At 48.8% G+C, this 23,457-nt stretch overlaps 2 protein-coding genes across 3 annotated transcripts in view; one reads left to right on the plus strand and one right to left on the minus strand.

Moving 5' to 3' along the window:
* Window positions 1-2,075: 2,075 nt before the first annotated feature.
* Window positions 2,076-6,799, minus strand: LOC127579910 (uncharacterized). Of its 2 annotated transcripts, none has more exons than XM_052032968.1 (2): window positions 6,552-6,799; window positions 2,076-3,568 (listed from the first exon to the last, which is right to left on the minus strand). In XM_052032968.1, the coding sequence occupies exons 1-2, from the start codon at window positions 6,631-6,633 to the stop codon at window positions 2,970-2,972; spliced, it is 681 nt and encodes a 226-aa protein (XP_051888928.1). In that variant the 5' UTR covers window positions 6,634-6,799; the 3' UTR covers window positions 2,076-2,969. The 2 variants fall into 2 exon arrangements, 1 of the variants encoding a protein (XP_051888928.1); XR_007957742.1 differs by having other exon boundaries at window positions 3,273-3,568; window positions 6,288-6,799.
* Window positions 6,800-8,277: 1,478 nt separating this feature from the next.
* The window catches only part of LOC127579909 (probable ATP-dependent RNA helicase DDX41), a 36,408-nt gene continuing 21,228 nt past the window's right edge, over window positions 8,278-23,457 (plus strand). The window contains exons 1-7 of the mRNA XM_052032967.1: window positions 8,278-8,429; window positions 13,300-13,377; window positions 14,463-14,619; window positions 15,148-15,222; window positions 17,037-17,097; window positions 18,570-18,706; window positions 22,307-22,379. Of these exons, the coding sequence (XP_051888927.1) occupies window positions 8,373-8,429; window positions 13,300-13,377; window positions 14,463-14,619; window positions 15,148-15,222; window positions 17,037-17,097; window positions 18,570-18,706; window positions 22,307-22,379 (638 nt within the window). The 5' untranslated portion in view covers window positions 8,278-8,372. The remainder of the gene's footprint in view (window positions 8,430-13,299; window positions 13,378-14,462; window positions 14,620-15,147; window positions 15,223-17,036; window positions 17,098-18,569; window positions 18,707-22,306; window positions 22,380-23,457) is intronic.

The raw sequence follows: 23,457 nt of genomic DNA on the forward strand, positions 1-23,457 counted from the left end.
CCTTTTGTACACCTGGCACGTAGCTTTTTAAACTGTTGTATTTAATCGTGCATCGATGCAAAAAGACCAGCAGCGCCTCATTCATCCCAAACCCCGCCGGGCAAACCGATTTCTTTAATTGCATTTAAAATGTTTGTTGGGAAACGACAAGCGGAGCCGCTCGGGTGCGGCGCTCCCTCCCCGGGACCGCTGCAAACCGCGGGGCTTCAGCCGGTGCCGCCCGCTCGGGACTCCGGGGTATCTGTCCCGGGACTGGGGATCCCCCCCCCCCCCACCCCCAGCAGAGGAGAGGGGGAGAGTGGAGCCCCTGGCGGGGGGAGCGGGGTCAGTATTTAGCATCACTCCAGGGTGCAGCGCCCGGACTCTGGCTGAGCCCTCCTGCCCCCGATCACCGCCCGTCCATGCGGCTGGTTCCACGCCCAGTCACCCCACTGGGTGAACATTATCGTGTCATCTGGTCCCTTCCAGCGGCAGGAAGGCTCCCGGGCTGCTGCCCGGCTGCAGGTTTGAGTGAGCGAAGTGCAATGTTTTCGTTCTGTGTATTGCCAGCTTTTCCCTCACTGCAGACGTCCCCCGTTTATATTCTCCACTCAAGGGATTTCAAGCCTTTTCATGATGTAGCCCCTGAGCTCATCCCAGCCCCAGTGACATAGTCGGTCCAGGGCACAGACACTGAACGCAATCTCATTAGGGAAGTCCTTTGACAAATTACCGTCCATGGGTTCCTCGCCCAGCTCCTGATCTCAAAAGCGGAGTTCTTCCATTTGTGGGATCTCACTGTGCACACGTTGGCAGCTGGTTTGCCGACCAACCCCACGCCATGAAGTACTGTGAGATTCCCTGAGGTTGTGATCCATGGTCCAGGCAATTTAAGGTACTTTTCCTGAGCAGGTCACGTGTTGGCCCCCCAGTCTCCAGCCTCATCAATAAACAACTTAAAGGCATAAAACATGATCAAGAAGTGACATTGTGTGTCGGGCTTGGCATTTCATATATCCTCTGTGCAATAACTGTTAACCACATAATAAAATGGCACCAGTCAGCCTTACGAGAGCTTGATGTGATGGTGCCAAAGAGCTAATTTTATCTCCCTTAGGCCTGAAAACAAAGTTGGACATGTGACTGGGGCAGCCTTGAGTAACGGATCTGCCCGATAGCTAATTTGTGTTGGTATTGGTTTATTATTGTCACTTGTAGCGAGGTACAGTGAAAAACCTGTCTTGCATACCGATCATACAGATCAATTCATTACACAGTGCAGTTACATTGAGTTAGTACAGAGTGCATTGATGTAGTACAGGTAAAAACAGTAACAGTACAGAGTAAAGTGTCACAGCTACAGAGAAAGTGCAGTGCAATAAAGTGCAAGGTCACAACAAGGTAGATCGTGAGGTCAGAGTCCATCTCAATGTATAAGGGAACTGTCCAATAGTCTTATCACAGTGGGGTAGAAGCTGTCCTTAAGTCTGGTGGTACGTGCCCTCAGGCTCCTGTGCCATTGGTGCATCCCACACCTGCCGCTCATGAATGCATCATTTTGCCAGGAGGTTTTTTTTTCAGCTGTTGGGATTGGTACATCAATGTCAACACTCTTACCGGCGACTTCAGGGTGTCAGAGGGTAGCAGTAGGTCTCCTGGTGTTCTGATTAATTGTCCTTTTTTGCTCAGTACAGGCAGGCTGCATTGGTGTAGTGAGAGGTTGATTGAATAGCTGTGTCAAGTTAATGGATATCATGTTAGCCCATCAATGGAGGAATGAGTGAAAAGCTTAAAGCTTTTAAACATTGTTATAAGTGTTGCATTCTCCCTTTGTACTGTGGACATTGTGCAGCTAATGGGTGAAGCCCACAAGTTTAAGTAACTTGGTAAAAGGTTTTCCAGTGAAGTGGAGACTACAGATGCTGGAATCTGAAGCAACAAATGATCTGCTGGAGGAACTCAGCAGGTCAGGCAGCAGCTCTTGAAGGAAATGGACAGTCGGCATTTTGGGTCAAAACCCTTCATCTGGACTGGGAGGAAAACATCTTGGTATTGGTATATTATTGTCACTGGTACCGAGGTGCAGTGAAAAACTTGTCTTGTATACTGATCGTACAGATCAATTCATGACACAGTGCATTGAGGTAGTACAGGGTAAAAACAATAACAGAATGCAGAAGTACAGAGTCACAGCTACAGGGAAATGCATTGCAGGTAGACAATAAGGTGCAAGGTCAAACAAGGTAGATTGTGAGGTCAAGAGTCCATCTCATTGTATAAGGGAACCGTTCAATAGATCTCTTTATTAGTCACATGTAGATCAAAACACACAGTGAAATGTATCTTTTGCGTAGAGTGTTCTGGGGGCAGCCCGCAAGTGTTGCCACGCTTCCGGCGCCAACATAGCATGCCCACAACTTCCTAACCTGTACGTCTTTGGAATGTGGGAGGAAACCCGAGCACCCGGAGGAAACCCACGCAGACACGGGGAGAATGTACAAACTCCTTACAGACAGTGGCCAGAATTGAACCTGGGTCGCTGGCACTGTAATAGCTACACTACTGTGCCTGCCCCAGTCTTATCACAGTAGCATAGAAGCTGTCCTTGAGCCTGGTGGTACATGCCCTCAGGTTCCTGTATCTTCTGCCTGATGGGAGAGAAGAGAGAATGTCCCGGGTGGGTGGGGTCTTTCATTATGCTGGCTGCTTCACCAAGGCAGCGAGAGGTAAAGACAGAGTCCAAGGAGGGGAGGCTGGTGTCCGTGATGCGCTGGGCTGTGTCCACAACTCTCTGCAGTTTCTTGCGGTTCTGGGCAGAGCAGTTGCTATACCAAGCCGTGATACATCCAGATAGGATGCTTTCTATGGTGCATCGATAAAAGTTGGTGAGTGTCAAAGGGAACATGCCAAATTTCTTTAGCCTCCTGAGGAAGTAGAGGTGCCGGTGAGCTTTCTTGGCCGTGGCGTGTACGTGGTTTGACCAGGATAGGCTATTGGTGTTCACTCCAAAAACTTGAAGCTCTCAACCTCAACACCATTGATGTAGACAGGTGCATGTACACCACCCCCTTTCCTGAGTCAATGACCAGCTCTTTTGTTTTGCTGATATTGAGGGAAAGGTTGTTGTCATGACACCATTCCACTAAGTTCTCTCTCTCCTTCCTGCTAAGCTCATCGGGAAGGGATGCGCTGTTGTTGACTATGCAGCCGGACTTCGTTTTGCAGCCTGTTACAGCGTTTAAGCCCTGCCACAACTGACGACTGGTCTGGGACTCTATTTTGAACTGGTATTGTCTCTTGGCATTCCTGATAGCTTTCCAGAGGTCGTATCTTGATTTCTTGTGAAGATCAGGGTCACCTGATTTGAATGCAGCAGTCCTCGACTTCAGTAAGGAGTGGATCTCCCAGTTCATCCATCCTTTCTGGTTTGGGAAAACCCGGATTGTCCTCTTTGGTACATAGTGCACAACACCCTTGCTAATAAAGTGTGTGACGGTGGTGACATACTCATCAAAGCTGGCAGCTGAGTCTTCGAACATGGACCAGTCCACTGTCTCAAAACAGTTGTGTAGAAGCCAGGTGGGCATACCTTAAAGAGAATTTGCAATGGAGTAGTGAAATGGAGACACAAGAGACTGCAGATGCTAAAATCTGAAGCAAAAAACAATCTGCTGGAGGAACCCAGTGGATTGGGCAGCATCTGTGAAGGGAAATAGAGAGTCAACGTTTTTCAGGTCAAGACCATTCATTGGGACTTGTGTCTCCAATAATAATGAGGCTGCTTTAGATATTTCTTAAGGCCATGGTCCAATAAAGCCATTCTTAAGTAGTCTGTGTAGATCAGCCAACGGGAACTTTCTTTACAGGACACAACTAGGACAGTTCCCTGGATTACGTGGCAGCATCGTACAGGGCAGGATTTGTCACATGCACAAGTCATATGATTTATGGTACAGTTTTTATTGAACAGCAATCTACTACATTAAGGATTAACACATAAAGCAACATCAGTGGGGAGGGGTGAGTGGACAAGGGAGTGGCGGAGAGAGCAATCCCCACTGAAAGCAGAGAGAGGGGGTGAGAGGAAGATGTACCTGGTGGTGGGATCCCGTTGGAGATGGCGGAAGTTGCAGAGGATGATGTGTTGGATGCGGAGGCTCGTGGGGTGGTAGGTGAGAACAAGGGGAACCCTGTCCCTGTCATGTCGGGGGGGGGGGGAGGGGAGAGGAGGGAGGTGCGGGAAGTTCAATTCCCTGCTTATATATAGCAATTGTTTTCTCAATAGGATCATCTACTTTAGTCCTTTGTGTCACACAAGGTCATTTATATAACTCCTTTCAGAAACTCACGATGACCCAAAGCACAGACCTGAAAGTGTTTTTGGAGGTAATCAAGTGTAATGTCAAGAAACGGGAGAAACTATTTACGTACAGCAAGGGCCGACACCAGCAATGTGTTAACAACAGCATAATCTGGTGTAATTACGGAAAGAGCATTTCAAAACACTCCTCAACCATGACTCTGTCCTTGACATAAGTGTCCTTAACTCCCTTCCATAGTAAACTATCTGGTTCAGCCCGGCTGCTATTCCTAATTGACAAGATATCAAAAAGGTCATGTGCCAAATGAGAAAAAAGTTTGCCTCAGGAGCAGACGGCATCTCAGCTGAAGTTCTAAAGCTTGGCAATAGAGGGACTTCAGTCACAAATTCATAACCTCGTTGCCCACATCTGGGAAGAGGTGGATATACTGGAGGTGGAACGTGCTGTTATCATGACCATCTTCAAGATGGGAAGCAGTCTGACTGGTAACTACTGAGGGGTCTCCCTGTTGAGTCATGGAATCATACAGCGCTAAAGTGGCCCTTCAGCCAACAGGTCCATGCCAACCATCAACACTACTCCCATCTCATTCTCCCAGATTCTGAGAACTCCAGGATTAACGGCATGAGTGCACCACTTCCCTGGCACCCCACTGGCACACTCCATCGGTGCCAGGGTCTGTAGGTCCCACCTCATCTGGCACCCCTGGAGTGGAAGCAAGTCACTCTCAACCCCAAGGGTCTAATTAAGACAAGATGAGGTCTGAGAGATAACTCTGGGTAGGGCATGAAGGAAATTTCCTGCTCTTTTTCAGATTTCATCTCAGGATGTTTAACATTCATCTCAGCTTAACATTTTATCTGAAAGAACCACTTCCAGTTCGATTTAACTGAATGGAGTGGGACTTGAACTTGTGGCCTTTGACTCAGAGGTCAAGTGCCACCCACCTCTTCTCATATGCTCCCATTACAGACTTGAGCTTCTGGAAGCTTTTTCTCCATACTGATCCAAAGGTTAGGGGTTCCCATGAATCAGTGTAGATATTACATTTTTCAAGTAGACACTGCAAACCCCTCGAAGCAATTTCTTCATACTCCTGTAAATCTTTCATGTTGGAGCCAAGGGCAGAGAGCCTGCTTCGAAAGTCTGGTCCGAGACACAGAGACAATGTAGCCCGTCCACCAGAGCTGGTTGAGTGTAATCAGTCCCTCAGTGGGGGTATTGGCCTGGGAGAGGACTCCGGTCCTTATCCTGCCAATGAATTTGGAGGATTTTGTAGAGAAGGCATTGATGTTTTCTCTCCAGTGTTTTACATCTGCTGTACGGAGTCCATGACTCCGAGGTGTACAGAAGGGTGGGGATCACTGCTGGCCAGTGGACCTTGAACCATCTTGCCAGGTTTGATGATTTGATCTTCAAACACTCTTTTCCTTAAGCAGCCACTCTGCTGGCACACTGAGGTTAATAGTAAATTCCATGCTCTGAGATGTTTCTTTATCTTGCCCAAAGCATTTTATTCGTTATATTAAGGGTAACCAGGGAAAGATTAAGCCCATTAGCAGCAATCGGTGCATGGAGTTGGAGGACAGGGTCTTCTCTGAATAATTTTCATCTGTATTCACTATGGGTGAGAGGTGGGGACCAACAGCTGGTCCTTCTGCCTTTTTGGATGACGTTGCCAAGGAGTGTCACATTGGTGGGAAGTTAGTCAGAACCTGAGCAAGTCAGGTCCCCATCCTCACACCTCTGTCTGGTATACTGGTGACTTTCACCCAGACAGACAGATAAAGTTCCTTCACCTTTGCTGCTAAATCTCACGTTGCTCTCACTTTTACATGGTCCACATCTGACTCTTCTCTTCCCTTCCCGAACTTTCCTATGTCCACCTTAGGCCAACAAACATTACAAGCCCACAGACTCCTCAGCTTTCTTGACCATACCCCCACCCACCCTGCCTAATACAAGGACTACATTCCATTCTCTCACCTTCTCTGGCTGTGTGGTACCTGTTCTGACGACAATACTTTCCATAACAATACTTCAAGGTGTTTTCTTTCTCCCTTAATCACGGTTTCTCCTCCATAATGGTCAACGTGGTTCTCAATGACATCTGTTCCACTTTCTGCACCTCTGCTCTCACCTCACACCCCAGCCACAGCCCAGCCCAGCCACAGCCCAGCCCAGCCACAGCCCAGCCACAGCCCAGCCCCAGCCCAACCAGAGCAAGTACAGGGCTCCCCTTGTCCTCACTTTCCTCCACATCATTCACAACTGACGCCACTTTCAATGGGATTCCATCTTCAGACACAGCTTCCCTTCCCTTACAGCACATTGAAGGGTTTGCTCTCTCCACAACAGGGGCCCAAAGGTGAGGCAGCCATTCGTCGCCTTTCTTCTAATTGGTCTTCATCGTGTGGCCTCTACACTGGAGAGTCCGGGGGCAGGTTGGGTCAGTCCCCGGTCCTCAGCTTCCGACTGACAAGCCGTCTGCCGCCAGGGTGAACAGCTTCCGGGCCCGCAGCCCAGCCGCCCCGGGACCCTGGCCCGGCCGCCTCCACCCACCCCACCCCACCCCCCACCGCCCGAACCCCCCTACCCTACACCCCGTCCCCACCCCCACACCCTCCCCCCTCCTCCCTCCCTCCACCCTTCCCTTCCCTCCCCTCCCCCCTCCCTCCCCTCCCCCCTCCTCCCTCTCCCCCTTCCCTCCCCTCCCCCCTCTCCCCTTCCCTCCCCTCCCCCCCTCTCCCCCTTCCCTCCCCTCCCCTCCCCCTTCCCTCCCCTCCCCCTCCCTCTCCCCCCCTCCCTCCCTCTCCCCCCCTCCCTCTCCCCCTCCCTCCCCCTCCCCCCCCTCCCTCTCCCCCTCCCTCTCCCCCTCCCTCCCCCTCCCCCCCCTCCCCCCTCCCCCCTCCCCCCCCCTCCCTCCCTCCTCCCCCCCCTCCCTCCCCCCTCCCCCTCTCCCTCCCTCCTCCCCCCCCTCCCTCCCCCCTCCCCCTCTCCCTCCCCCCCCTCCCCCCCTCCCCCTCCCTCCCTCCCCCCCCTCCCTCACCCCCTCACCCCCTCCCTCCCCCCCTCCCCCCCCTCCCTCCCTCACCCCCCTCCCCCCCCTCCCTCCCTCACCCCCTCCCTCCCTCACCCCCTCACCCCCTCCCTCCCTCCCCCCTCCCTCCCCCCTCCCCCCCCTCCCTCCCTCCCCCCTCCCCCCCTCCCCCCCTCACCCCCTCCCTCCCTCCCCCTCCCTCCCCCCTCCCTCCCCCCTCCCCCCCCTCCCTCCCTCCCCCCTCCCCCCCTCCCCCCCCTCACCCCCTCCCCCCCCTCCCTCCCCTCCCTCCCTCCCCCCTCCCCCCTCACCCCCTCCCCCCTCCCCCCCCTCCCTCCCCCTCCCCCCCCTCCTCCCTCCCCCCCCCTCCTCCTCCCCCCTCCCTCCCCCTCCCTCCCCCCTCACTCCCCTCCCCCCCCTCCTCCTCACCCCCTCCCCCCCCTCCCTCCCCCCTCACCCCCTCCCTCCCCCTCCCTCCTCACCCCCTCCCCCCCTTCCCCTCCCCCTCACCCCCTTCCCCTCCCCCCTTCCCCCTCCCCCTCCCCCCTCCCTCCCCTCCCCTTCCCCTCCCCCTCCCCCTTCCCCCTCCCCCTCCTCCCCCTCCCCTTCCCCCTCCCCCTCCCCCTTCCCCCTCCCCCTCCCCCTCCCCCCTTCCCCCTCCCCCTCCCCCTTCCCCCTCCCCTCCCCCTCCCCCTCCCTCCTCCCCCCCCCCTCCCTCCTCCCCCCCCCCTCTCCCTCCTCCCCCCCCCCCCTCTCCCTCCTCCCCCCCCCCCCTCTCCCTCCTCCCCCCCCCCCCTCTCCCTCCTCCCCCCCCCCCTCTCCACCCTCCCCCCCCCCCTCTCCCTCCTCCTCCCCCCCCCTCCCTCCTCCCTTCCCCCTCTCCCTCCTCCCTTCCCTCTCTCGGCCCCCACGACACTGTCTCAGCTTGGAACCCAGACTCGCCGGGGAGCAGGTAAACGGACGGACCGGAAGGGCCGGGCGGAGCTGGCGGACGGACGGGAAGTGCGGTGACGTAGGGAGGAGGCCCGGTGATGGAGTCCGAGTGTGTGGCCGGAGAGCAGGGCGGCGGCGGCGGCGGCGGGGAGAAGGTGGGAGCCGGACGGGGTCTGGCAGCAGCGGGGAGGCGGCGCCAGTTGTCGCCGAGCCTCGGGGTGGCCGCCGTGGAGCATCCGGAGGCCGGGGTCCGGCAGCGGCGCCGCCTCACCGACGGTGCCCGGGCTCAGGCAGCGGCCGTCGGTGAACCGGGGGCCGGTCTCCGGGGGCAGCTGGTGGCGGCGGTGCTGCTGGTCGTAGTGGTGGTGCTGCTGCTGCTGGTGGCGGCGGTGCTGCTGCTGCTGCTGGTGGTGGTGGTGGTGCTGCTGGTGGCAGTGGTGGTGCTGCTGCTGCTGGTGGCGGCGGTGCTGCTGGTGTTGCTGGTGGCGGCGGTGCTGCTGCTGGTGGTGGCAGTGGTGGTGCTGCTGCTGGTGGTGCTGGCGTACAGGGATGGAGTTCGCTGTCCTGTGCCTCTGGAATATCTGTTCTCATCTGTTGATGCCTCCCTGCCCGAGGAAGGATGTACTGAGGCAGCGCAGTGAGGGTTCAGTCTGTGCCTGGGATGGAGGATCTGCCCCATGAGGGGCATTAAGCAGACCACGACGGTTCTCTCTAAAGTTTAGAAGAATGAGGCTTAATGTCATTGAAATGTATAAAGATCTCGTAGCACTTGACGGGGTAAAAGTGGGGATGAAGTTTTCCCTGCCGGAGGAGTCTAGAGTTAGGGTCACAATCTCAAAAGAAAGAGCCAATCATTCAGGAATGGGATGGGAAGAAACTTCTTCCCTCAAAAGTAGTGAATCTTTGGAATTCAGTACCCAAGGAGGCTCAGTCGTTGAGTATATTCATGATGAAGATCAATAGATTTTTAGATATTATGAAAATCAATGAATATATAGGGTCATAGAGTTATACAGTGTGTAAACAGGCTCATTGGCCCAATGTCCATACTGACCAAAAAGTGTCTTCCTGAGATAGTCCCATTTGTCTGTACTTGGCCCATATCCCTCTAAACCTTTCCCATCCATGTTCTAAATGTTTAAATGCTGTAATTGTACCTGCCTCTACCACTTCCTCTGGCAGCTTGTTCTATATACCCACCACCCTCTGTGTGGAAAAACTTACCCCTCAGGTCCCCTTTAAACCTTTCCCTTCTCACATAAAAGTGGCATCGAGATAGAAGTTCAATTCAGATCTTAAGGGCAGAGAGGTGGAGATGCTATGGGAATGGGGGAGGGACGGAATGGCAAACTTGCTACTATTTCTCATGCTCTCACAGGATTCAGTGAGGGCAACTAACATTGGAAAGTAGCATGGATCTCGGAGTGTACTGCTGATCACTCAGGATGAAAATGACACGTTGCATAGACAAGCTTAGAATTCCTTTGGGAGTAGAAGATTAAAAGCTGATCCAGTTGAAGCAATTAAGATACTTAAGGGATTTGTTAGAGTCGATCTTTCCTCTGGTGGGGGTGGTCTGAAATAACAAGGCACAGTATAGGCAAAGTAAGGCTTTGCACTGCAGGCAGGTATAGATGGTCTGGGCAGTTGGGCGGAAAAGTATTAAGTAATGCATTTGGAGAGGTACAATAAGGCAAAGGAATGTACAATAAATGGGAAGGTTCTGAAAGGTGTACAGGGACTTTGAAGTGTGCATCCACACATCTTTAAAGGGGAGGTGGTCAAAAAGGCACATGGGATGCTTTCCTTTACTTGTTGAGGCATACCATATAAAAGCATGGATGTTATGCTAGAACTGTTTGCAATCCTAATTAGGTTACAATTTGAGTACTGTATACACTTCTGGTCTCTGGATTATCTGGAAAGATCTGATTAGCTGGGAGAGGATGCAGAGTAGATTTGAGATCGTTGCCAGGATTAGAAAATTGTTGCTGTAAGGAAAGGTTAGAGAGGCTGGGGTTGTTTTCTTTGGAAATACTGAATTGAAGTGTATAAGCTGATGAGGGGGGCCTGGATAGAGTTTCAAAAAAAAAAGGGAAGGACACATTTTTCCTTTTGAGGGGTTAAAATTGTAAGATAGGAAGGGCACCAATGCTCCATACAAGAGGGCATGGCTTTAAAGTAATGGGTGGGAAGTTCAAGGGAGATATCAGAGGGAGGTTTTTCACCCAGAGAGTGGTTGGTGCATGGAATGCGCTGCCTGGGGTGGCGGTGGAGGCTGATACGTTGGTCAAATTCAAGAGATTGTTAGATAAACATACGGAGGAATTTAAAATAGAGGGATATGTGGGAGGAAGGGGTTAGATAGTCTTAGGCGTGGTTTAAAGGTCGGCACAACATGGTGGGCTGAAGGGCCTGTATTGTGCTGTATTGTTCTATGGAAGTTAAAATAACTGTTAGAAAGATTAAAGGAACAATGAAAAATATTTTTTCACCAATTGTGTGGTAGGGGGTTCAAAGGACCATATGTATTAGGAGCAGGGGTTGTTCCCTCAGCACTGAACCCTGCTCTGTCATTGAATAAGATCATGTATGATCTGATTGTAACCTCAGCTCTGCATTTCTACCCACTCCATGTAACCTTTCACCCTTTGCTGATCAGGAATATATGTGCTTCCATCACCCATTGAGGAAGAAGCTTCTGAAGCCTCGCAGTACTCTGAGAGAAGAAATTTTACCTCATTTATCTTAAATGGGTGACCACTCATTGTTTGAAATGGTCTCCCCAGTTCTAGATTCTCTCACGGCACCCAACAGATATCCACCCTGTTAAGATCCTTCAGGATTTTGTGTTTCAATCACGCCTAACCTGCCCAATGTTTGCTTAGAAGATAATCCCCATCCAAACTAGGTATCGTTCTAGTAAATCTTCTCTTGCATCCTACCTTAAATAAGGACATTAATACTGCGAACAGTTCATCAGATGTCAACTCACCCACACCTATATAACTGAAGCACAACTTCCCCACTTTTGTATTTAGTACTCCTGACAAACAATAACACTGTCATAAATTTTTGAATTATCTGCTGTACCTGCATACTAGCCTTTTGTGAATCATGCACTAGGATCTTGGGTCTCTCTTCATCCCAGAGCACTGCAACTTCTTTAGATAATATGTGTGTTTTATTATTTTTCCTGTCAAAATGGACAATTCCACATTTTCCCACATGATACTCCATTTACCAGATCAGTGCCCACTCACTTAACCTATCTATATCCCTTTGTAGCTTCCTTATGACGTCTTCATAACTTACTTTCCTGCCTATCTTTGTGTCATCAGCAAATTTAGCAACTGTACCTTTGGTGCCTTCATCCAAGTCATTTATATAAACTGTAAAAATACTGAGACCCCATCATGATCCCCATGGTACACCTTGCCAATAGAAAAAGACCCATTTATGCCAAGCCAATCTTCTATCCATGCCAACATATTATCTCGTTTCTTTCTTTTTCAATCTTTTTATTAGTTTCCAAATTAATACAGATTAATATATAACATCGATGATTGTACATGTAATACAAAGAGATCGGGAGAACAATCATAGCATAGATAATCATAAAGAACAATAAAATATAAAAAAAATCTTTAGAACTCATGATCTCTTAGTAGATGAATATAATATAAAAGAAAGGAAAAGATTTATTGTGTATATAAAAGAAAAAAAATTCCCCAAATCAATAAAAAAAATGTAAATAATATAACCAAACTAATAAGAAAATTTCAAAAAAAGAAAAAATACTGGACTGAAATTTCTCAATGGAAACAGAGCAATATTATGTCGTCAGCTCCATTCCTCTAAATTGTAAAGTCATGGAAGCATATTATCTCTTATACCACAAGCTTTTACTTTACACAAAGTGATATAGCATTTTCCAAAAACCTATGTGTAGTACATCCACTGGCTCTCATGTATCCACAGTACATGTTACTTCTTCAAAGAGTTCTAATAAATTGGTTGAACAAGATTTCTCTGATAAAACCATGTTGATTTTGCCTGACTTTCTTGAATTTTTCTAAGTGCCCAGTTGGAATGTCTTTAATAATAATATACAACATTTCCCAGCAGCAGATATTAAGCTAACTGGCCTGTAGCTACCTGCTTTCTGTCTTTCTTCCTTTTAGAATATAGGAGCTACATTTGCTTTTTTTTCCTCATGTGATGGAATCTTCCCTGAATCTAGGGAAATTTGGAAAATTCAAATCAATGCATCAACCGTCTCATTCGCCACTTCTTTTAAGACTCTGTAATGAAATGCAGCAGTAAAATGTCAGACCTCAGCTCCGACAGTTTAATGTAATTTTGGTGGTTATTCCTGGGATGTCACTTGTATCCTCTTTAGGGTGTGGAACTGACTGCCTGAAAGAGTTGGAGAGGCAGACACTGTCATCACATTTAAACAGTACTTGGATGTGTACTTTAAGAGCTGTGAGCTGCCGAGCCACAGGCCCAGTGCTGAAAGGTGGGGTTCCACCGGGGAGCTCCCTGTGTGAATTTCAACCTTAAAATTAGAACTATGACTTTAAGGAGGAGGACCAAAAGGGCTTCAGATACCCGGACTCCTTCAGAAGTTTCGAGGCTGAGATTTTATGAGGGAGCACAGTACAGGAGCAGCTGGCGGTAAATGGAGTGGCAGTGCCAATCAGACATCCAACTGAATAGCAAAATAGGTTTCAGGCTAAATCACCTACTCCCTTTTTCTGTATTCCTCTTTATTTATCACTTCAAGTTGGAACAACAGGTTGGACCTCTGGAACTATCACTGACGGTGCTCCACCTGACATTACTCAGCTCCTGGTACACCTGCTTGGGTCCGCCCTGGTTTGGAAGGGTAGAACGCAGCGTCCTGCTCACTGCTTCTTGCGTGAAAAGTTTACCCCACTCCTTAACCGGTGGTAGTCCTGCAGTGTCACCCTACGACAGGATGGCTCTCTCTGCATGTTCAATGGTTTTCTTGTATTTCAGCGCCTACGATCCGAAGAGGAGGATGGCGAGGAGGAATACATTCCCTATATTCCTGTTAAACAGAGAAAGCAGCAGATGGTAAGTCACTATGCCAATATTCGATATGTTTGGATATTGATAATATTTAATTTCCCTCTGCTCCTGGCATGTGCTTTGATAATTCCCAATCCGTCGATAATTTTTTGGTGGTGATACGAGAGAACCATTTTCTCCAACCTTTCCAGTGACCAGAGTTCTGTGATCTGTCTATTTACCTGGGCATCCTGGCCGGGTTATCATTTATCTCAGTTTATTCTAGCACTGTCCGCACCCCCAACCCTCCACTACCCTCTGCCCCGTGCAGCACTACAAATAAGGTGAAAAGCAAATATGGTACCACTTGGAAACTGCCAGCAGGAAGGGTCTGCTTGAAAGATCACTCTGTATCTGGGAACACAACACAGGGAGCACATGAGCAACCATATCCTGAGAAGCTGGATTTCTGAGAGAAGAGGTAGATTGAGTGCTTGAGAGATCACATCATCGGTCTAGGATCTTGCAACTGAAAGATTACTTAAGGGGTCACACTTGGGTGCATCATGTGTCACGGGGAAATTGTGCAGAGAGAGAGATCGCTGGAGAGAAGACATAGTCGCTCCAAGTAAAGGAGAGAAGGAAAGTGTATTTCATCACTCTGCAAAATCAGAGCAGAGATTCCTTTCTATATCTCTGAGAAATTAGCAGAGAGAGAGAGCGCGCTTGAGATTTTACATTCCGTTGGTCTTTAAACTTGTAGCAGGATGGGTGTTTGTGTCACGTTATTCCAGTCTGGGAAATTGGAGCACAAGGTGGGAGGACACCTGAGAGATCACGTCCTGTCATTTGGGGAAACATCCCGATGATGTTGTGTTTTGATCCCAGATGTGAGCTTGAATTCAAGAATGGCTCAGTAGACCTAAAGAGTCATCGACCTGAAACTCTGTTCCTCTCTCCCCACCAAGGGTGCCTGACCTCCTGAAGATTTCCAGCATCTGTTTTCTTCTTTAATTTGTAGAGTTGAAGTGACTGCTGGGGAAACTCAGCGGGTTAACATTGATAATGTTCTAGTTTAACCCTTTCTCAGTGCCATCTGGTGACTGATTTCCCCTGTGTGTGTGTGTGTGTGTGTGTGTGTGTGTACACAGATGGAGAAGCTGGCGCGGATGAGGAGGAAAGGTGTCGTGGATGATGACCAGGACAGCGGCAGTGACTGCAGGGAGGATGATGGTGATGGCCCACTGGGACCACGGTCCAATATCAGCCTGCTGGACCAGCATCAGCAGCTGAAGGAAAAGGCAGAAGGTGCAGCATTTCTTTCCGAGGAGGCATTGTGTGATGGGGCTGGGATCTCAGCTCTGAGGGAGGAGACTGCCCTGCTGTCAGTTAGCAACATAATAACAACAGAGCAATGCTCGGTATTCCTTCAACAAAATGGACTAGGAGGATTAACATGGGTCATGAGGTAGTTAGAACCTCGGGCTGGGGCCAAGGTAGTCAGTAACAACAGAATGAAAGGTAATTGGAAACATGTGGGATACGGGGGGGAGGTGTAAACTTATGGTTGAATGCAAGGAAGTCAGAAAGTCGAGGTGGGACGGGGTATCTGGAAAGGTGGTGGGACGTTGGGTAGTTTGAAACACAGCGTAAGACACTCACAGGAGCAAATGTGCTGTTGGAAACACCCTTTGGGGTGTGGGGCTGTTCACCTCGTGCCCCGGCAGTGGTCGGGGGTGGATAGAGTCGGAAAGGTTCAGTTCAATAGTGTTCATGCTGCTGGGATTTTGAATGTAAACTTTGAACGTGGCTGACAATGTGGATTGTGTTTTACAGCACGCAAAGAATCCGCTAAAGAAAAACGACTGAAAGAAGAGGAGAAAATACTGGAAAGTGTTGCTGAAGGCAGAGGTCAGTTTAACTGTTGGAGCAGTGTAGAACAGAAACATGCCACTGTTTACATTGAGTCTGAGCCTCCTCCCATTTATTCCCTCTCTGCTCCCTTCTTATCCAATCATGTTCACCTTGTCTCTACCCCTCTGCTCTCACCCTATCCCCTTGTCTCTAAACTTCCCACTATCCAACCTACCCTCTAGTCCTTCCATTCCCATTCTATCCTCGTGTTCACACCCTGTCCCTGTAATCCATACAACTTTGTACTCACCCATGCCTTTATTTCCACCCCACCACTCTTCCCTTGTTTATTGCATTCAGTGCTTGCGATATGGCCTCCTCTACACCGCTGAGTGTAGGTTCAGATTGGCTATGATTGGACAGCTTTTAATTTGCCACTTAACCAGACCCTAGTGTGAAGCCCCTTCCTTAGTTAGTATTTTTGCTAATCTCCATTGGTCTCTCCTCTTTAATTATTGCTCACTCAGGATCAACACACCTTATAGAGGTTGATAAGGTCCTGGGAGGCATAGATAGGATAGATAATTGCAGTCTTTTTCCCTGGGTAGAGGAGTCTAGAGGGCGTAAGTTTAAGACGAGGGGAAAGATTTAAAGGGGATCTGGGGTGTAGGTTTTTCACACAGAGGGTGGTGGGTATGTGGAACGAGCTGCCAGAGGAAGCTGTAGAGGCAGGTACAATTACAATGCTTAAAGGACATTCGGACAGGTACGTGGATAGGTAAGGCCTAGAGGGATATGGGCCAAACACAGGCAAATGGGACTAGCTCAGATGGGCATCTTGGTCAGCCGGGACAGGTTGGGCCGAAGGGCCCGTTTCCTGGCTGTATAACTCTATGATCTATGATAATGTTTTGCCAGTAATTCTTGCCACGCTGCCTGACTTTGCCCATCCACATTCCCTCATAATTGGCTTTGTTTCAGTTAACGATTTTGGCCTTGAGTATAAATAGTTCTTTTATTTGCCAGTGATCAGTACCCCTGAGATGTTCCTTTGTCTTTTCTTCTACTCGCTGTCACTGATCTGGCAGTGATTCTGCCCTTGCTGGCTTTGTTGTTTTTTGAGTTGGGAGAAATTTGTGTTCCCAAGGGAGTGCACTGATAAGATCGTTATTAGTCACATGTACATCGAAACACACAGTGAAATGCATCTTTTGCGTAGAGTGTTCTGAGGGCAGCCCGCAAGTGTCGCCACGCTTCCGGCGCCAACATAGCTTGCCCACAACTTCCTAACCCATATGTCTTTGGAATGAAACCAGAGCACCTGGAGGAAACCCACGCAGACACGGGGAGAATGTACAAACTCCTTACAGACAGTGGTCGGAATTGAACCCGGGTCGCTGGCGCTGTAACAGCGTTACGCTAACTGCTTGTTTTTTTTTGTAATTGGGCTACAATATTTTTATGTAGTTTTACATCAACAAAAGCTGAAGCATTTCTAGCCTGCTCAGAACTTCCCTCGCCGGCCCATGCTGTCAGTCAGGAGACTGGGAATCATGAGGGGTCCTAGAATTATCTGGGGTGATTCACATCAGTACATCTGAAAATCATGGTTTTAAAGTACATATGAAATCCAAGGGCATGGGAGGTGGTAATGAACTGACAAACAACTTGGGCCAGAATTGGACAAGGAGGAGAGTGACAGAATACCACACACACAAAGAACCAGGTGATGCTTTGCAGACAAGAAGGTAGCAGGTTGCGTATCTTGTCTGCGTTGAGATCTGATTTAGGAGCGGAGGGAGTACTGCAAGGTTCTCGCCATAATTGGCAATCATTGACTCCTATTGTAACTGAGTTTGTTTCAATTGTAGCTCTGATGTCTGTGAAGGAAATGGCAAAGGGTATAACCTACGATGACCCAATCAAAACCAGGTGAGTGTGTGTGCTTCTTGACTGAATAATTCCACTTTTGTTAGTGTGTCGTGTGCTTCTCCACTGGGAGTGGTTGAAGCAGGGACCATGATCTGATTGTGAACAATTGCAATGAAATGAGTCTTGACTGAAACTCTTTGTTAAGGTGATAATACCAATGTCTCTGCATCAGCACCTGTTGTGTGATCACTACAGAAATGCCATTGATTTAATGCATTTGCTTTAACTGAAGCTTTGAAGCAAAAATTGGATTAAGTTTGGAAGAGAGGACCTTATCAAGTCATGGGGAGAAATTGGTGTATTAATTTGATCGTCCAGCAGTTAAGAGCTACATGTACGTCGTGCTTCTTTCTTATTGTGACATGGGAGGAGGCTGTTTGGTCCATCAGGTCCATGCCAGCTTCCTGCACAGCTATCCCATCAATCCTATTCTCCCTCTTCCCTGTAGTCCTGCGATTTATTCTGTCGACTCCCGCTTGATTGTTTTCCCATTTAACCACGCAGGAAGAAACTGACAGTAGTCAATTAACCTAGCAACACACCTTTAGGACGTGGGAGGAAACTCGAGTACTCGGGAGAAGTCCACGTGGTCAGGGGAGTTACAAAGTGCAGACAGTTCCCCAGGTCAGGATTGATCCTGGGTTGCTGGTGCTGTGAGGTGCAAGCTCAAGTTTATTGTCATGGGTGTACTTGCGCAGGGTATAAATGCCATGAAAATTAGCTTTATGCAGCAGTACAGTACAAACATCAATTACAGACACTTAAATAAACATAAATTATACATAACTTACATGGCACAATAAACAAAAATAACATAACAGCATTAGGGCAAGTTGAGGGAAATATAGTCTGAGGTAGTGTTAGGGTTTTTCAGGTTGGTTCAAGAACCTGAAGGCAGTGGGAAAGAAGCTGTTGTTGAACCTTAAGTTGTGGGTCTTCAGGCTCCTGTACCTCCTGCCTGATGGCAGCAATGAGAAGAGGGCACGGCCCAGATGGTGGGGGTCCTTGATGATGGCTGTTGCCTTCCTGAGATATTACGTCTTGTAGATGTCCCCGATGGTGGGGAGAGCTGCACCCATGATGGAACTGGCTGAGTCCACCACCCTCTGTAGCCTCTTTCATTCCTGTGCTTTGGAGTTCCCTTATCAAGCCATTATGCAACCAGTCAGAAGGCTTTCCACTGAAGTTTGTCAGAGTCCTCAATGACATGCCAAATCTCCTTAAACTTCTAAGAAATTAGCAGAATTAATTACTGCATTACTCTATCAATTGAATGATGTTCTGTGGCTGGAATTATTTCTGCTTGTGTAGTTCTATGTAGCACCATTTGTGTTTGAAATACATATATTTTGAATTGACCATTCCAAGCAAGCTGTTGAACTGTATGCTTTAATGTTGTTGAGTGTGTGGTCTTCAGATGTTTAGGCTGTTGGTCAAGTTAAATAACCAGTAACATGGACCTGTCCCTGCAGCTGGAACCCACCTCGGTACATACGGTCCATGCCTGAAGCTCGCAACGAGCGAGTGCGGAAGAAATACCACATCTTGGTGGAGGGGGAAGGTTTGCCGTGTCCTGTTAAACATTTCAAAGAAATGAAATTTCCACCAGGTAAGCGTGATTGAGCGCTGGTGGGGAGGGGATAGTCACCAGGCCCTGAGAGCCAGCAAAGGGCTTCAATGCCTCAGGAACGTCCCAGGCTTTCAAAGTGTAGTCACTGTGGTGATCTAGCAATCATGGTAACCAGAGCAACACAGACAAAGTGCTGGAGGAACTCAGCGGGTCAGGCAGCGTCTATGGAGGGAAATAAACAGTCGACGTTTCGGGTCGAGACCCTTCATCAGGACTGGAAAGGAAGAGGGCGGAGGCCAGAATAAGAAGGTGGGGGGAGGTGGAAGAGAACACGGAGGGGATAGGTGAGTTGAGGTGATAGGTGAGTCCAGGTGAGAGGGGGAAGGTAGGAGGATGGGTGGGGGGGGGGGGGGGGGGGAAATAAGAAGCTGAGAGGTGATGGGTAGAAGAGGCCGAGGGCTGAAGAAGAAGGAATCTGGTAGGAGAGGGCGGTGGGCCATGGAATAAAGGGTGGGGAATAGATAGACAGGTCATGAGGGTGGGGGAAAGGGGAGGGGGCCACAGGAATGAGGGAAAACAAAGGAGAGAGGAAAAAAGGGTGGTGGGGACAGAGGGGAGGGGTTACCAGAAGTTAGAGGAATCGATGTTGAGGCCATCAGGTTGGAGACTCCCAAGGCAAAATATGAGGTGGTGTTCCTCCGACCTGTGTCTGGCCTCAATGTGGCAGGAGAGGAGGCTGTGGACAGACATGTCGGTATGGGAGTGGGATGTGGAATTGAAGTGTGTGGCCACCAGGAGATCCTTGCTTTTGTGGCGGATGGAAAACGGTCACCCAATCTGCATCGGGTCTCACCGATGTAGAGGAGGCCGCACTGGGCAGGTGCAGCACTTAGCGCAGTTGCAGGGTGAAGTGCGGGAGGGCAATCGGTTGGGAGGGACGAGTGGACAAGGGAGTCGCGGAGAGAGCGATCCCTAGGGAAAGCGGGGGGGGGAGGTTGCGGAGAGAGCGATCCCTCGTCCCTCCTGGACCTTATCTCTACAACCGCACTAAGAGCTCACCTGCCCCTACACCTCTTCCCTCACCACCATTCAGGGCCATAAACAATCCTTCCAGGTGAGGTAGCACTTCACCTGTGAATCAGAGGGTGTCATTTATCGCATCCAGTGCTCCCAGTGCGGCCTCCTGTACATCGGTGAAACCCGACTCAGATTGGGTAACCACTTCATCAATCACTTTCATTCCATCCGCCACAAAAGCAAGGACCTCCTGGTGGCCACCCACTTCAATTCCACATCCCACTCCCGTACCGACATGTCTATCCATGGCCTCCTCTACTGCCACGTTGAGGCCAGGCATAGGTTGGAGGAACAACACTTGTATTTCACCTTGGTACTCTCCAATCTGACAGCCTCAACTCTGATTTCTCTAACTTCTGGTAACCCCTCCCCTCTTCTCTCTCCCACCACCCCCCCCCCCCACTTTTTTTTTCTCTTTCCTATGTCTTCCCTCATTCCTGTGACCCCTGTCTCTTACCCCTTCCCCATGACCTGCCCATCCCTTCCCCCAGCCTCATGACCTGTCCATCTGTTCCCAACCTCCTTCCCTTTATTCCATGGTCCACTGTCCTCTCCTACCGGATTCCTCCTCCTTCAGCCCTACCTTCCTCCTCTCACCTGAACTCGCCTCTCACCTGCCTGCATGTACCCTTCCCCCTCCCCCAACTTCATTCTGGCTTCTGCCCTCTTCCTTTCCAGTCCTGATGGAGGGTCTCGGCCCAAAACGTCAACTGTTTACTTCCCTCCACAGATGCTGCCTGACCCGCTGAGTTCCTCCAGTATTATGTGTGTGTTGCTCCAGATTCCAGCATCTGCAGAATCTCTTGCATAATAACCAGATATTGCTTTAGTTCTGTTGATTTGGGAATGAATATTAGTTGGGATAAAGATTGTGATGGAATCTCTGTTACCCCACTCTTTAATGTTGTTTCTGAAGTGAGGCATCTCCAGCATGCAGTGCTTTTCAGTCCTGAGCTGAAGTGTCAGCCTTGATTATGGAGCTGGTCCTTGGACGGGAGCCCTGCTGCCCTTCTGTCTCCTCGGTGTGCGCCTTGCCACCTCCTGATCCACAGTTAACACGGAACTGCACGTGTTTTATAAAACAACGTATGGTTTGATCGTCTGAGAAGGCTGATTAATACCAGGTGCTGGTCAGTTCCATCACTGTTGAACTTGTTAGTTTAACAATGTATCATATAAGAAAAATGAGAGAAGTTAGTCCCTTCAATCCCACTCCACCTTTCACCATGATGGCTGATTTTTTTTTTTTAACTTCAGTGCAATTTTCCTGCACAATTAGAATTGGTTTATTATTGTCACTTGTACCAAGATACAGTGAAAAACTTGTCTTGCGTACTGTTTATACAGATCAATTCATTACACTGTGCATTGAGGTAGTACAGGGTAAAACTACAGAATGCAGAGTAAAGTGTCACAGTTACAGAGAAAGTGCAGTGCAATAAGGTGCAAGGTCATAAGTAGATTGTGAGGTCAAGAGCCCATCTTATCGTACTGGGAACCATTCAATAGTCTTATAACAGCGGGGTAGAAGCTGTCTTTGAGCCTGCTGGTACGTGCTTTCAGGCTTTTGTATCTTCTGCCCGATGGGAGAGGGGAGAAGAGAGAACATTCCGGGTAGGTGGGGTCTTTGATTCCCTTAATATCCAGAGATCGATCGACCTCTGTTTTGAATTAACTCAGTGACCGAGCCATTGCCTCCCTTTGGGGTACAGAATCATCCTCCAAGTGAAGAAATTTCTCCTCATTTCAGTCCTAAGTGGCCTACTCCTCCTATTGAAAGTTGTTTGGCCCTTGGTTCTAGACTCGTAATGAGAAGTCCTGATGGTTTCATATGGTGCATACAATCCTGAGCTCTGTTCCCTCAGCATGCAATGCAACAAACAAAAATCATTAATTAAAACTCAACAAACATTAACGTTCACACTGGACCCAGTAGCATTTTACCGTGTTTAATAGTGGTCTTGGTGTGGGAATGGATTGTTAATTTTGTTTTGTACTGCCTGCAGAGTATAATGAACACATTGCATTTCCATGAACATTCCCACTGTAAATTGTGAGGAATGTCAATCACTTTGTTAAAAACCTAGATTAGAGCAGTGTATCTTTATGCCATTAACAACCAGAGAACTGTGGCACTGGATAGCTTGCTCTACAGTATGCGAGCAAGAAGCTGTAGTTGCGTTGCCATGTTGCAGTTTGTTAATTAGAATGAAATCTGACAGAAGTACATCTTCTGAGCTCTCCTCGCATTCCACCCCCCCCCCCCACCCCCACCCCCACCCCCCATGTCCTGGTCATTGAGTTTTTGATTTTCAACATCCGTAATGAGAAGTTGGTCCAACAGATCAATTGACAATCAATTTGTTAAAGGTAAAATGTGCTTTGAAGTATTTTCTCGGGTACTGGAGGTCAAATGGAGAGTGGCAAGCATTGTACTGCTTACAAATGATGCATTGCTGCTGTTACTCCTAGCTGTGTCTCAGGGAATATGGGATCCAAGCTGTACCTAACCCGTGTGTTGACCGTGTATTCCTGCTAAAGTTCTCACTGCTTTGCTTCCAGCAATTTTGAAAGGCCTGAAGAAGAAGGGAATTTTACATCCAACTCCTATTCAGATCCAAGGAATTCCAACTGTGTAAGTACAGAGATCTTGCATCAAACACACATTCACAGGGGGGAAACTTGAACAGTGGGAATACTGGGCTTTTATCTCTGGCAGCTGCAATATGTTTTTTGTAAAGTTATTGGAGATGTAATCCAGCGAGCTGGACTAATGATCTGGAGACATGGGTTCAAGTTCCACTCGTAGCTGAGGAACTTAGAGTCATAGATGATCTATGATACAGAGGAGACCATTCAGCCCTTCATTGCCAGTAAACATCAGCTAGGGGAATTGAACTGGGAGTGAGGAGTAGGAATAGCAGTTTATGTTCAGATGATGACATAAGACTGACATGCATCACTTTTTGTTAATAAATAGGGGGTATATCAAATTCAAAAGCAGCTAGAAGTCAGGCACGCATTGAAATCACTGGGTGGTCACTGGATGGGAATTGAACCTCTGCCTCCTGAGTGGCAGGTGAGAATTCTACCACCAAAGCTGAAAAGTTTTTTTTCAATGAGAGGTGAAAAACAACTATCAGTTAAGGTAACCAGGAAACCCTTGACACAAAATCCTAGCTAGTTGATTAATGTCGTCTAGTGCCCTTACCTGGTGAGGAACTCCACAGACTGGCAGGATTGTAGCAGACTTTTACATGCCTTCTGAAGCGACTTTGGAAGTTGCTCAGTTATATCTAACTGTTTAAATAAAAACCAAAAAGATACCCAGGATGGACCCGACACAGCTACTGACAAAAAAACTATGAAAACCATTTAGCCCTACACAGTTCCCGTCACTAGCAACTGGTGCTGCGCCAGATTGAGAGGGGTGACCCACTGATTAGTCGACCTCAGCTGATACAGTCACAATGGCAAAATGGTACCTTTCACTAGTGCACCAGTCTCTTCCACTACAATTCCTCAGTATATCCCGTGTCCTATCAATAGTTGCATACATGATGGAGATAGTGGCACCAGGAGTTCTCAGCATTGAGCTTGGAGCCCATGGTGTCTCATAGCATCAGGGTAAACACAGGTAAGGGACCATCCTCTCTCAGCTGATGTTGAACAAAGAGGTCTGAGGGTGGCAAGGGTATGGAATATATTCTGGA

The sequence above is a fragment of the Pristis pectinata genome, chromosome 18 (assembly GCF_009764475.1).
Source record: "Pristis pectinata isolate sPriPec2 chromosome 18, sPriPec2.1.pri, whole genome shotgun sequence".
Classification (NCBI taxonomy): Eukaryota; Metazoa; Chordata; class Chondrichthyes; order Rhinopristiformes; family Pristidae; genus Pristis; species Pristis pectinata.